Source organism: Tiliqua scincoides, chromosome 5, assembly GCF_035046505.1.
Source record: "Tiliqua scincoides isolate rTilSci1 chromosome 5, rTilSci1.hap2, whole genome shotgun sequence".
NCBI classification, from domain to species: domain Eukaryota; kingdom Metazoa; phylum Chordata; class Lepidosauria; order Squamata; family Scincidae; genus Tiliqua; species Tiliqua scincoides.
This window is the reverse complement of record NC_089825.1, coordinates 110,238,259-110,253,492: the sequence shown is the minus strand read 5'-3', so window position 1 is coordinate 110,253,492 and position 15,234 is coordinate 110,238,259. Positions and strand designations below refer to the sequence as shown.

Sequence of the window (15,234 nt, the reverse complement as noted above, 5' to 3'; positions counted from 1 at the left end):
GAATTATTTCTGAAATGTGGGACACTTTCAAAAGTGGATTGTATCACAAACATCCTCTGCTCCAAGAGTGAAACTTGAAAGTTCCACAAGGCAGGCAGAAGCATATTTAATATAGCTAATATAGAGAACGGAGTCTTGGCTTCACAATATTGAAGCAGAAAACCCACAATCATTTGGATTCTGTGAATGTAGTTTTAAGCCCTACCCATGGCTTTCCAGAGTGCCCCTTGCACATCCTTGTTTCTCAAGCTATAGATGATCGGATTAAGCATTGGTGTGAGAATTTCGTATAGCACAGAGAAAATCCGATCCTGCTCCTGGGAGTATGTGGAGTTGGGATGGATGTATGTGAAGATGATGGTGCCAAAGTAGATGTTGACCACAGTCAGGTGAGAAGCACAGGTAGAAAAGGCCTTGAGATGCCCTTCCTTGGTGCGGATCCTGACAATGGCCAAAACTATATAGACGTACGACACCAGAGTAACCAGAAATGAACACATGATCACACCTCCACCCACCACAAAGGTCGCAATTTGATTGGCCTGAATGTCAGAACAGAAGAGCTGAAACGGGTGGGACGTCAAAAAGAAATGTCGGATGACATTGTCCCGGCAGAATGACAAAAGGGACATCATGCCAGAGTGCACACCAGAGTTAGTCAAGCCCAAAATCCAGGCAGATGCTGCCAGCCACACACACGTTTTGGGGTTCATGAATACACCATAGTGCAGTGGGTGGCAAATGGCAGCATACCGGTCATATGCCATCACGCCCAGCAGGAGGCATTCAACGCCACCAAAGGAGATGAAGAAATACATTTGGGAGAAGCAACCAGCAAGGGAGATTCGCTTGTCCTGAGAGAGATAACTTATCAGCATCTTGGGAACAGTGGAAGATGTGAACCCAATGTCCACAACAGAGAGATTACCCAGAAAGAAATACATGGGGTTGTGCAGTCTGCTGTCCAAAGCGGTGATGAGAAGAATGAGAGTGTTTCCACCTACGGCCACCAAGTAGCAAAGGAGAAAGAGACCAAAGAGAATGAGTTGGACCTCTGGGTCACTGGAGAGCCCCAGGAGTATAAATTCAGTAACAGCTGTGCCATTCTGCACCATCCAATGTAGGGGCTCCATCTGTGAGGGAATATTAAATGGAATATTTGTCAAAAGGTGGCACATGGAATAGAGGGTTTAGCCACACAAATACAAGCATGAGAACAGTCAAAGCACAACAGCAGTTTATTTTTAATCTCTAGAAAGTATTTGTGCTGCCTTCCATTCTTTGCTTTCTCTTTCTAGCTTCCTCCTCCTAATGAACTCTCAGAAACTCACAGAATTTATATACCTTTAACTGTTCAAGAAGAAACATCAGTTTTCATAAACTCCAGTTCCCAGGACTATGGGAATATCTGATCCAACCCCATTATAATGGAATTCAGTGGGGGGTCAGCATACCTCCGCACCTGAACTCCATTCCCTGCTGACAATAAAAATGCTTTTCTCCAACCACCACACATGAAGTATTTTTAAGCACATCATCTTCCCTTCTGATTGTAACAGTGTTGTATCAGGGCAGGGGTAACTCCAGTGTTACAACCAGAAACAGAATTTGGATGCACAGATCAAGCTAAATATAACACAGAACACTTTTCTCCCCAAGATACTATTTGTTAGAAGAGAGTTGCGATTGGATCTCCTAATATTTGTTTTTAACTTTAAAGTTAACAGATTCTAGATTTGTCTGAAATAACAGATTCAGATGAAATAGTGCTTATTCTATCTCTCCCCCCTTGGGGCAAATAGCCCTTACTCTGCCATGTCCCAGAAAACCCTCTTACCATTGCATCATCAATATATCAAGGTAAGGAAAATTCCAGTTCTAGGACCACATACTGTATTAAAGGGAGGCAGGGAGGCTGTGGGGGGCATGCACTGGATCCTATCCCCTTTTCTGCAGCCTCCCCACCCCCTTTTCTCCCTAAACTTCCACTTTGAAACTTCCAAATTGCTAGTCTGAGGAAACCCACTGAGGAGCAGGAGGCTTACAAAAGTGTAAGGGGAATTAAGCTCCATTTGCTTCTGAAGCCTCCTGATTTGTCCCTGCTCTTAACCCCTGCTACCTCTTAACCCCTGGTTAAGCTAACTGGTTAAGAGGAGCTTTTCCAAGTGGCTGCTCCAATTTTATTTAGCAGCAGGAGATTTTGTTCCTCTTTTATTTAGCTCCTTTTGCCTCTGAAGCCTCCTGATTTGTCCTCCCCTACTGGAAACAGTGTGCCCATTTTTGGCATGGCTGCACCAGTGGGCGGGGGGGATAAGAATAGAATTGGACTCTAAATAGTGCCGTTTAAATGAAATGAATTATTACATTCCCCAGAACTTGACAGAGATACATATTATAACAAGTATGCAATGCATTCAAGATGACTTTGGTCCCCATCCTATTCAATTTTTCAGTGCCGGTGCAGCTGTACCAATGGGGCATGCACTGCATCCTGTGATGGGCAGGCAGTCGCAGAGGCCTCCTCAATGTATGGGAACGTTTGTTCCTTTATCGCGGAGCTGCATTGTGGCAGCACTGGTGCTGGAAAGTTAGATTGGATTGGGCCCACAGAGATTTGTTTTCTGCCTCTGTTAGCCCAAGCCTAGGCAAGTCTACTCAGGAGTAAGTCTCATTTCAGTTGATGGAGCTTACTCCCAGGAATGTGTGGATTGAACTGCAGCCTGAAATAAGTGTTTGGGGACTAGTAATGGCTATTGATAGATATATTTTTCATGAATGTACCTGAACTTTAGCTAGTGGCTGTCTCTACTGAATTTGGTACGTTCATTATAAGAACCTGACACCTTGCTACTAATTCTCCTCCTCTTAGCCTCTTCCCCACAAATAATTAACTGCATGTGACTTATCTGTCAGAGGAAAATGATGCATCACTTGCCTCAAGCACAGCATTGTCCAAGAGGGGAACTCCAAGTTCTCCCTTTTCCTCCAACATGTAAACCTGTCCCACGCTTCTCCTTTGAAGAAATCACAACTGGGATGATGCCATTTGTAGTGGAGAATTTTGGGGTGAGAAAAGGATTCGTATCTCTTCCTTACCCATTGGTTTTCCCGTGAAACTTCCCCTACCAGTCACCTTTCTTCAACCCAAGTGCTAAGCTCTTGTTTCCTCATTGGATTGCCACATGTAGTGGGGGGATGGATGGACGGGACAGGTCGGGGGGACGACCTTGTGACCTGCTCCACCACATTCTTATATTGCCCAAAGTTCTCCAGTTGTGTGATGGGAAAGGAGCTTGCATGCAGCTGCAATTATATTTTAAAACTCATCTCTGTTAATATAAGATTAAACTGTGGAGTGTGATTTGAACTGGTGACTGTGAGGTATGATGGCTCACACATGCAAGCTTCGCTGCAGCCATCAAGTGGGGAACATACATGTGTGAACTAGTTGTTGGACTGAGGAAAAGAACTGGTTTCAGATCTAAACGCAAATGTTTATGAGTTTTCATTGAAATTAGCTGCTAACATCACCTGTTTCATCTTTACTAATGCAATACATCTCAGAATGTCTTCCTGAAGACAGTGAAGTCAACAAATATTTAATCATTTCATGTGCTTAACGATCTGGTCATAAATGATGACGGAAGGCCAGAAATTAATAATGATAATGATAGAATCTTGGCTAGAGCCTGAATTGTAAGCTATAATGATCTAGCTAGATCCTGAATTGTAAGCCCAGCATAGGTTGTAATAATGTAATAATATATTGAGGATGTTGTTCATCACACATGGTATTTCAATTATAACCTTACCTGCTCAGTATTGATCTTTTTGTTTTAAGCAGTAAGTAAGCCATTCTGAAGCTCCATCCTGGAATATATCTCAATAAAAGAGAAATCCTCTTAAATTGCCAGGAGCAAGCTCACCAATACTTCTCCCCCTGGCTCCTTCAAGCCAGAGTTCCAAATCGTACAGTACACAGACCAGGCTAGGCAAATACGCCAGTGTGATGTGCCCAGGGAAATGATTGCTACATACTGTTTTGATTCTTACAGATAACATTATTTATTCCTTTTGAGAATTCAAGAAAGAGTATTCGGTAGAGGTAGTTTAGCACTAGATACACAACATTTGAGGTATAGAGGAACATTCATAATTATTTTCTTGGACATATTGCAAGTCACAGGATGATAAACACAACCTTAAAATGCCACACCCCGAAGTCATCATAACATACATTGGATCAGGACCAGGTAATTAACATTCCCCATCTGATAGCTGAAAACATCTAATTAAAAAAAGACAATTATGAAGTGTCCATCTCTTGTGCTTCCCTTATAACTCCTTGCTATTAAAAAAGGAGCAAGTGAGGAAATTGTAGCTCTGTAATTTTGCACAATGAAAGTGCATTCTGGATGCATTTCCTGATTTGAATGTCTTTCACACTAGTAGGCACACACAGGCATATAAAAATATGAAACACATAATGTTCAGAGAGATGGTGCTGAAGCAACAGAATATACATAGAGTGGCAATTACCTGACATATGGCAAGCTTTTCCTCTTCACAAGAGGATGATATTTATGCTCAGATGGTCATTTAATCACAAATCTGCACCATACAATAAAATGAAATATGGGCAAGATAGAAATTCTCCTTATGCTGTGGACAATGACATTATGTTAACTGGTTCTTGATGACGTTGAATTCCATAGGAAGGACCAGGTACACAAATTGGTAATGGTCCTGGAGCCCATCTTAATCCTGGATAAGCAGGTGTGGGCCATGGTTGGTCTTCTAGCTGCACTTGTTCCTGTCCCAGACAGACCTTGCCACATGGTTCAATCCTAACTAGAATCAGGCCAGCGCACACCATTTACGGTGGTGGAAAGGTTTTCTGCTACTGTAAAATGGCGGATGGCAGTGATCTGTGTGCGCTACCAATGGCAATTTTTAAGTTCTGTTGCAAGAGGTGGCAGCGCTAGAAGGAAATCACCAGACTCAGTTGTACCTGCTGGTACAGGTAAGCATCTGGTGGGAGTGGGGGATGGGAAACAGGGAGGAAAACAGAGGAAATAGGGTGGGTGAATTAGGAGCATTTTGGGTCTGGTGGGGGTATGACAGGAGCAGCTCCCCCAGTAACCTAACCCCTGTTATGTTCCTGACATGCCCCTTAGATAAACAACTTGTGAAGATGAGAGGAACATTGAAGGCCCTCCCTAACTTTTGCAAACTCATACCTAGGTCAAGCAAAAATCACCGGGAGATTTTCCATCAATCTTTATTATGTTTTTTTAGCAGAGGCCTTTACAAATGCATTAGTGTTTCAACAATTAGTACACATAGAGTTGAGCACATATTTTGTACCTAGGTCAGAAGCAGAAGGAAACCAACAGGTGACCAATAAGACCTGATTCCAAGTTGCACAACAGCCACCTCCTACCCTGCGCTGGATACAGCACAGGCTAGTCAGCCTTCCTGTTCCAGTGCAGGATATGGTTGGGTTACCCATTGACTGTGTGTCACATCAGACCTTCTCAAGACATTGATCCCATACTTATAACCTGTTTTTCCCAAGCGCTCTCCAAAAGGCCCCCTGCACTTCCTTGTTCCCAAAGCTGTAGATCAAGGGGTTTAGCAGGGGAGTAATGATGCCATACAACACAGAAACCAGGTGATCTTCTTCCAAGGAATGGTTTGAGGATGGACGCATATAGGTGTAAATGATGGTGCCATAGAAGATGCTCACCACTGTGAGGTGGGAAGCACAGGTAGAGAATGTCTTGATCCTACCACGGGCCGTGTGGATTTTGAGCACTGCAGAGGCAATGAGGATGTAGGAAAGAAGAGTCAGGGAGAAAGGCACAATAATGACCCCCACAGAGATAGTGAAGTTCATCAACTTGACAAGAAATACATCAGAGCAAGAAAGGTGCAGAATAGGAGGAATGTCACAGAAGAAATGGTCAATTTCTTTGGAGTGGCAGAAATCTAGGGAAAAGATTAATGCTGTGTTGACAACAGAATTGATGTTGCCAATAATCCACAAAACCGCCAGCAAAATGCCACGGATGGGCTGTCTCATGAGCAGGGTATAGTGCAGAGGGTGACAGATGGCTGCATAGCGGTCATAAGCCATGGCTGAGAGAAGTACACATTCTGTGCCTCCCAAAGTGACAAAGAAATACATTTGGAGAGCACATCCTATGAAGGAGATGGATTTGTCCCCTGATAAGAGGTCCCACAGCATCTTTGGAACTGCGGTAGATTTGTAACAGATCTCTACAAAAGAGAGATTCCCCAAGAGGAAGTACATGGGAGCTTTGAGGCGTTGGTCAACTCTGATCAATATAATGATGACTAGATTCCCTGCCAAAGTCAACAGGTAGACTAACAGGCCTATAGCAAAGAGAAGACTCTTGTTCTTTGGATCAATAGAGAATCCCTTGTGGACAAATCCTGTGACATCTGTATTCCTTTCAGATTGATGGAGTCCATCTTCAGCCAAGATACTGTAACAGCCTAGGCAGGAGACAGCATCACACTTTATACTGTTAATGCTGGAAATTTCAAAAAGATGATTAAAAAATGAGATATTTATTTGCTCCTGCTTTGGAAATGTAACAGAGTTGAACCACAGGGATTCTAGAGGGGAGATGAAAATGATACAATATTTTTATTAATTTAAAATATTTATACCCCGCCTTTCATCTGCCGGAGCAAATGTCCAGGGCAGATATTGTGATCCATCTTTCCAAGATGGTCATTCAGATGAAATTCTTTCTCAGCCAGACAGCCTCACTGAGGGTGAGAATTCTGTCTTTACAGAAAAAGACCTTGAACTGCTAAATATAGAAGTAAATTAAGGTGAACACAAAAACTCAAAATTTTCCCATCAGATAAAAGTATATCAGTTCTGCTTAAACCAGAAAAGCTCTCAGCACAGTACAAATTTCAACAGTTACCTTAGATAAACTGCACATGCAACACAAAATGTTTTTTAAAACTACAGCTGCAATCCATTGCACACTTTCCAGACAGTAAGCCCCATTGTAGACCAGAGGACTTACTTTGGAGTAGACAAGCATACGGTTGTGCTGTAAGTATGCTTGTTAGAGATACAGGAAGCATCAAAACAAATTCAATGTCAGAAAGCAATTATAGAATTCCGTCTTCTCTGGCAAACGTAGCTGCAAACCTTATCTGACTGGCACGTGAATCCTGATATTGTTTGTTCCCTGACAATGAAAACAGAGCGTAGGCATGCTAAGAGGATTCTCTCTCCCCCCCCCCCCATTCTTCTCAGTCAAGTTCTCAAAAACTCTTTCCCTTCCAGGCTCCCAGGACAAAGGCACCTCCCACAAGAATTGTGACTGGGGTACACACAGGGATATGGGAGAGAAGAGGCCACTGGATAATTGTATAGGAGGCATATGTATCATGAGGCATATATAAGGTGTAGAAGCAACCCCTCCCCCCCATATTGGCAGTAGCTGAACAACACATTGCCAGATAAATTGCATAGCAGGAGAAAAGGATTGGAATAGAGGAGGGTATGTCTTCACAGAATGCCTGTGGGTGAATCCTCTTTCATGAACACAAGTGTACTAGTGCATTCAAAAGAACGGACCATGCCACTAGTCTTCAAAACTAAGGCAATACATGCTTTCCCCAATGAATCAAAAAGTGCCCAACACGGTATCGGGGGATGAACAAGGTTGCCATGGGGGTGATTTCTGTGTAAAGTTTGGCTCCAGGGCATCCAGCAGCCTGGCAGCAGCACTGACTGTAGTGACCAAAGAGGAGAAACTGTAGTCCCAGTGTGTATCCCCCTCATTTACAGCAATAGCATACTTTGGAATACACACACACACACACACACACACACACACACTTGAAGCCATATGTGTCTGCCTGAATGTAGCCTTTCAACAGCCTCTGTAAAAAAGAAGCAGAAAGCGTTTGTTTCAAGGATGGTCAATAGTTCCACTAAGAGGTGCCTACTCTGTGTTCCTTTTGCCCTCGTTGCGCTTCCTCCTCTTGAATCCTGCCTTGTCTGTTTCGTTCTTGCATGCCCTTTGCTATGTCCTCAGTTCTGGTAGTCCACTCATGTTGACCAACCATCTGGCTGTTGACAAAGAAACCTCATAAGGTGTTGATCTGGAGGCAAGCAAGGGTTTCTAACTCCTGGATGGTGCAGCAACCCCCTGTGAATTAAAACAGCCCCCTTCACCCCTCCTTTAATGATGCCATCCTGGGGATCGTGTCTCTGCCTTCACCCCCTCCCCCAAAAAGGCTTAACTCAGGAGCCATTCCATTTTATGCCAAAGTAAGTGGGTGCATCATACCTATTACAAGGTGATCCTTCTACATGTGCACACTGCCCTCTTTCAGTTGCTTGGCCTCTTGTCCCTTCTCACACTCTTTCAAGCTTTTCTCTACCATTATAGCATTAAATATTTGTTGGTTTAATGAAAATGAAAGCTGAAATTCTTGGAAGAGTGACCTTATAGTGTCTATTCTTGGGAGAATGACAGAAAACCGAAACTGTACTAAAGATGGGAAATCCTATATTCAAGCTCTTAAAATCATCAAACCATCCATAGAAGGGTTTTCACATTCAGGACACTATGTCAAGAGTTCTTTTATTTAAAAAAAAATACAATCAGACCCAATTTGTTACCTGCTTGGTATACTGGTTTTAAGGTGGGCCTTTATTAAGCGCTGCAGAGAACCTTCTTCTTTCTCCATCTCCATCTGCTATTGAACTCTGATGAAGACACAATCAAGTTTTAATTGTTGTTTTCTAAACCCAGTCCCAAGAGCTATCAGTCCCCAGGGTTGACAGAAATAATTGGCATAGTAAAAGGAACCCTCTTGCATTGACACAGTGATCCTTTGAGTACAGGAGGAACTTATCTCAGAAATAATGAACCACTCTCATGACTTTGGAAGTTAATGAGACTTTGGGGGATTGAGTTTGTTAGCAACTGCTTCAAGGGACTATTGTAAATTGAGAAGGGCAGCATTTGACATGCCACCTTAGGAATCAGGAGGTCTTGGGCTGGCCCTAGATACAGAGATGGTGAGATTCAGCATTGCAGGGACCACAGCAGCAAACTGTCAATCATGCAAATTCTCCTGGGCAGGAGGGGTCACAGAAACAGGAAGAGTGTTATGGAGCACGCCCTACGCATAATAATAATAATAATAATAATAATAATAATAATAATAATAATAATAATAATAATAAACTTTATTTGTATCCCGCCCTTCTCCCTGAAAGGGACCCAGGGCAGCTTACAACATGTAAAAACAATTTTAAAAAACATGATTTAAGACAGATAAAAACATATTAAAAACACATTAACAGAGGCCATAAAAATAGTAGTCAGAATAAAATCAGAATAAAAAGAGCATAAAACAGCAAATCAAAGAGGAATCCAGCCTGTCAAAAAGAAACTAAAAGATGTATAAAAGTGTTAAAAAGGCCATGGAATCAGAAGGCTTGTTTAAAGACCAGGGTCTTCAGGCCTCGCTGAAAAAACTCAAGAGAGGAAGCCATTTTCAAGTCATGGGGAAGGGAGTTCCACAATGTTGGTGCCACTACTGAGAAGGCCCTATTTCTTGCCGCCGCCCCACGAACCTCCTTGGGCCACCGCCCAAGGCACTCGGCACTTGTAAAAAGGCCTTCTCTTATGACCTGAGAGGACGAGCCGGATTGTACGGGAGTAGGCAATCTCTAAGATAGCCTGGCCCAGAGCAGTATAGGGCTTTAAAGGTCAAAACCAGCACCTTGAATTGGGACCGTAAATGGCAGCCAATGTAGCCCCCGGAGAAGCAGACTGACAGAGTCAAACCGCCTAGCTCCAGTGACCACACGGGCCGCTGCATTCTGCACTAATTGCAGTTTCCGAACCGTCTTCAGGGGCAGCCCCACATAAAGCGTATTACAATAATCTAACCTCAATGTCACCGTAGCATGGATCACAGTGGCCAGGTCTGCACGATCCAAGTACGGCCGCAGCTGGCGCACCAGCCGAAGCTGAGCGAAGGCCCCCCTTGCCACAGCCGCCACCTGGGAATCCAGGAGCAGCTGCGAGTCCAGGTTGACCCCCAAGCTGCGGACCTGCTCCTTCAGAGGGAGTGCAAACCCATTCAGAGCAAGCCGATAGTCCAGCACCTGCATCGAGGATTTCCTAACCAGGAGAGCCTCTGTCTTATCTGGATTTAATTTCAGCTTATTAGCCCCCATCCAGATCCTCATTGCTTCCAGGCAGCACTCCAGGCCCTCAACCGCCACCCTGGAGTCTGGAGGAAAGCAGAGATAAAGCTGGGTGTCATCAGCATATTGATGGCACCCCACTCCAAACCCCCGGATGACCTCTCCCAGCGGTTTCATGTAGATGTTAAATAGCATGGGGGACAGAATTGAACCCTGCGGCACCCCGCACCTCAAGGGCCAGGGTGTCGAACAGGCATCCCCAAGCACCACCATCTGGGATCGACCCTCCAAGTAGGAGCGGAACCACTGCAAAACAGTGCCTCCAACTAGCAACTAGGCCAGTAGGCCCAGAAGGATACCATGGTTGATGGTATTGAAAGCCGGCAAGAGGTCCAGTAGGACCAACAGGGACACACTCCCCCTGTCCAGTCCCCGGCGTAGGTCATCCACCAAGGCGACCTACGCATGCGAGGGATATGATAACCTTGAAGGTGGCCTGGGAAGGGATCTGAGTTGCCTGTTGTCGCAACATGGGAGAGAAGAAGTGAGGGCACTTAGAAGCAATCCAGGGAAGTTGGCTGATCACCCTGTGTGGCTTTGACTTCCATAAATTGGTGGTAATCAGATAGGAAGGGGGCAGGGGATTGTGGAGTGTTACCACCCTGGATGCTGGGTGGCACAGTGGTTCATGGAGGAAGGCTGGAGTGGAGGTGCTAGAGAGTTAGGGCACAATCCTAACCCCTTATGTCAGTACTTTCCAGCACTGACATAAGGGCAATGTGGCTTCGAGGTAAGGGAACAAACATTCCTTTACTTTGAGGAGGCCTCCATGAGTGACATCCAATTGCAGGATGCAGCACATGTTCCATTGGCACTGCTATGCCAGTGCTGGAAAGCACTGACATAAGGGGTTAGGATTGTACCCTTAATGATTCAACAACTAGGCAGGCAGGAAGAAGAATGAATGTGGACCAAACAACATAAGGCTGTGAAACGGATACAAGGTGTTATCAGTAGAAGTTTAGCAGGAATGCTTACCTGAAACATAAACAGCATGGTCCATCTTTGAATGTTCAACTAGAGTAAAAGAAACGGTTTCGGTTTTTCACAAACGGTTTGCTGGACTTGGCCACGTGCCGCAGTGTTCTCAGCACAACAGATAAGAATGCATTTGAATGAATAGCCTTTGTTTTCAGAACACAGGAAAAAAAATATTCCAGCAGTTTGAACTTTTCAGTTTGAAGGCTTCTTCAGAGCACCACTTGCACACACAAATGTTAGAAAACAAATATTCACACCGGCTCTCATAGAAACCACTAGGAAGCTTAGCTCTCCTTATATTTCTTGTTCTTCATTTTTAAACCAGTCTTGGTGCATTAACACATGAAACTAACACGTAACAGTCTTTTAAGTAAGATTTAGAGGTCTAACTACGTTCTAGGGTTTAAAAGAGAACACACCAAAATCATTTCCAGGTTAACATCAAAGGTCAGATTCCCAGAGAAAATCATTTTGCAGCAGTTTTTAGATGAACACACACACCGTGACATGAATGGCAAAGTAAGTTGCATTTCGAAGGCCAACAGAAGAACGTATGATGAGATGAGGTCAGCTTTTGAATTAAGGGGTTGCAGTACCACCTACGGCCTGCTCAAATCTGTATGATGTATAAATGAGATGTACAAAGTGAACAACTGGTGATGTGTAACGGACCAATGAATTGTCTCCATGTATGTGTTTCAAGGAGGGAACCCTAGATTGTAATAAAAGTCAGCTGAAGGGGACGTTTTGCTGCTTCTCTCCTCCCCACTTCTAATGCACGCAGTCTCCTTTGGAGATGTGGATGGATTTACAACCTTTTGCTGATGGATTACAATAAAGGCCTGGAATTGATCACCTGTGTCTACTGAGTTTGCTTTGGAACCTGGGATTACCGTGCAACATCTGGGATCTCTTGTAACATCTTGATTTTTGCACCTTGCAACAAAACCAAGGGTTATTTTAATTTTTTCCCCATAGGATCCTACTGGATTCTTATGTTGAGAGATTATATCATATCTATCTGGATTCTTAGGTTGAGTGATCCTCCTCATTTGCTTTTTTTTTCTCCTAATAATGCGTGGACATCCAAGAACTGGCTTTCACTATCTTTTTTAGTATGTGATGATTTTGAAACAAAGCCCAAGTAAAACAAACTTCTGGCCAGGGCATGGACCTGGTGCTTACCATCTAGCATAGAATCCCTGCATTTCATTTTCCTCAGTTTATTGGGCTACCATCATTTAAAATTAGGGTGCCCAGGCAAAAAGAGGCCACCTTGAAACAGTTGTTCTCCCAAGTGAACAGGGTGAACATCCAGTCTACATGTTCACAGCAGTCCAACACAAACTAACTTTTCCTATTACCATCTCTCTAAGGAGCACAGAGTAAATTTCATAAAATCTTCCAGGTTTTTTTTTAAGTCAGAAATTGTAGCCCTCAGAGAGGCGTCTAAGTTCTCAAAAACACTATACTTAGCGCTCATTAGTGTAGGTAGCTATCCAGGTGAATAAAAATAGAGGCCACTTAATCCTGGAGGTACTTCCATCCTGAAATCAGAGTCTTCCATTCAGTGCTGGGTGTTGCTCTATATAGGGGTCAGAATCAATAAATTCATCTTTAGACTACTAAATAAGCAAAAGCTTTCTTGGGGTACCTCTGAATCCTGACATTCTTGTTCTATTTGATTCCATAGGAAGGTACATCCAGGTCTAGCAAAGAATTTATTTTTATAGGATGTTTGGCAGCCTGAGATTTCAGAGCAGCTTCCAAAAGGGAAGATGATGACAGAAAAGGACAGAGAATAAATCAGCAGTAAATCAAGGTGGGTAGGCAAGTGGGTAGCCGCGGCCTGGGGAGACTAGTCTTTGCACCATGGTGGTTGTTATGGCTGCATTTGTTGCTGTTTCTCTTCCCCTGGTGTGAGTGTGAAAAGATGACCGGCAGTTGTACATTTGACAGAGGTACCCAAGACAACTTGTTCAGGCCAAGTGAACAAGTTGTCGGGATTGTGGTAATTATATGCACAGGCACTGGGCTTAGCCTTAATATGTGGCAAATGGCAGCAGGCACGCCTGCGCAGAGCACACTCTGCAAGCCTCGAGATATGCTGACACTATCTTTAAGCCCAGTGCCGGTAAACAACAGGATGTTATGGAGAAGCGCATCTTATCTAAGAATGTTGTGGTTAGCTAGAGCTAGCCGGTCACCTAGCAGTGTAATCTTAGCAACCTTCACTAACTCTCTTTGTATTGCACAGTATTGCTTCACATGTTTAAGAATGAATAAAAGCTTGGGTCAGGCTGGCCGGGAGACGGACGTCTCTCTCGATCTCACTTCATCCCGCTTCTGGCTCAGCTCTCCCTGCGTCTCTATCTGAATCCCATTCTGCCGTCCCTTTCATTGCTCTGTTCCTCGCTGCTCCAGTTCCCACTTTTAACTCTTTCAGTGCTCTTTGCACTCCCTCAGGCAACAAGGTTCTGAAGCCTTGTGTGCCTCCCAAAGCAGCATTGCACTGCTACACGGGATCTTGCCTCTAATTCAGCCTGCAATTTATCAGGCAACTTTTCGGTATACATGAGGTCTATTTATTTATTTACTTATTTTTGAAGATTAGTGGCATTAGTAGTAATAGTGATTTTCACACCATTTATTGTGTGTGAATATGTCTGTGTTTCTGTGTGTGCGCGCGAAATGTATTGCTATTTATCAATCTATTTAACTCATTACAATATTTGTATGCTGCTTTAAACTTATTCCCTGTGGATTTCTGCAACTGAATTTTGAAGGTCTCAATCTAGATTGCCACATACTTGCCCACTATTTGCTTTACATATTAAATAACCACTGAATGGGACAGGGGTGGCTGTGGTTTGCCAAATAATGCAGGTCTATAATTCTCTCCCCTCACACCAGGATCAGACTCTGGGGCTGCAATCCTACCCACACTTACATGGATTAAGTCCCATTGACTATAATGGAGCTTACTTCTGAGTATGCATGCATAGGATTAGGCTCTTGATCCCATACCTGTGCACTATTTGAAAAGGAAACAAGTCAGTCTTGTTTATTGTGAATTGAAGTGTGTATATGTCTTTTTTTCTTTGCAAAGATTGCGTACACAGCACCCCACACTGAAAAAAGTGGGGTGGCCCTTTTGCCAGACATGGGCTGAAGCCAATATTCTCTGACCTTCAACAGCAGTTTGGTTTGCCAGGCAGAGTCAATTAGGCAAACTTTGTTTATTCAGCGTTTATTTCATATATTTATATCCCACCTCTCATTCAGGAACCTCAGGAGCCCACACTATTTCCCTTTTTATTCTCCCAACAATTCCCTTCCTACCTCCCCCATCTCCATTTGTGACCTTATGTGTCCTCTCATGTGTAAGGATTCCCTTTTCTTGCCTAGAAATGACTGACTTTTAGGGCCTAGTTGTATAAGCAAAGGTCTGATGATTTTTTTTAACTTTCTCCCTCCTTGATTATTATATTATTATCCCCACAATTAAAGGAATATATTGTTTCACCCAATCCTTGCCTACCTCCTCATTTGATGCCAGTCACTTGAGTTGAGACTTCATATTTCAATAGCAAGAAATACAAGGGCTCTTGAAGAATCCTCATATCTATTTTTTTTTAAAAAAAAAGAATGGAGGGTGAGGAAAGAGGAAACTGGATGACCATTCTTCTCTAAATGGCATCCCTGAAGATGGCTTTGGGGAGAGAAGGGCAGGAATGTTGACCTTAGGAGAAGAGAGTACATCTTTAAGGGAAGAGAATATGAATGGTGGTGCATTTCTCATTCTGGAACACAAGTGGGTATACTCATTGCTTAATGTCATGTGTACAATGGAATCACAACTGACTCACGTTTTATTATCTTACCTATGCAAAAACAACTGGGAAGACTCGTAGGAGAGTGCATTGGAGATTGCATGCCCTCATTGGAGAATAATCATCTTTCTTCTG

At 43.5% G+C, this 15,234-nt stretch overlaps 2 protein-coding genes across 2 annotated transcripts; both read right to left on the bottom strand.

Moving 5' to 3' along the window:
• Positions 1-194: 194 nt before the first annotated feature.
• LOC136653133 (olfactory receptor 5AR1-like) lies at positions 195-1,133 on the bottom strand. The gene has a single exon (XM_066630053.1). The coding sequence runs from the start codon at positions 1,131-1,133 to the stop codon at positions 195-197; it is 939 nt and encodes a 312-aa protein (XP_066486150.1).
• Positions 1,134-5,557: 4,424 nt separating this feature from the next.
• Positions 5,558-11,288, bottom strand: LOC136653132 (olfactory receptor 5F1-like). Its single transcript, XM_066630052.1, has 3 exons — positions 11,264-11,288; positions 10,689-10,742; positions 5,558-6,522 (listed from the first exon to the last, which is right to left on the bottom strand). Exons 1-3 carry the CDS (start codon positions 11,286-11,288, stop codon positions 5,558-5,560), a joined length of 1,044 nt encoding a protein of 347 aa, XP_066486149.1.
• Positions 11,289-15,234: the final 3,946 nt, after the last annotated feature.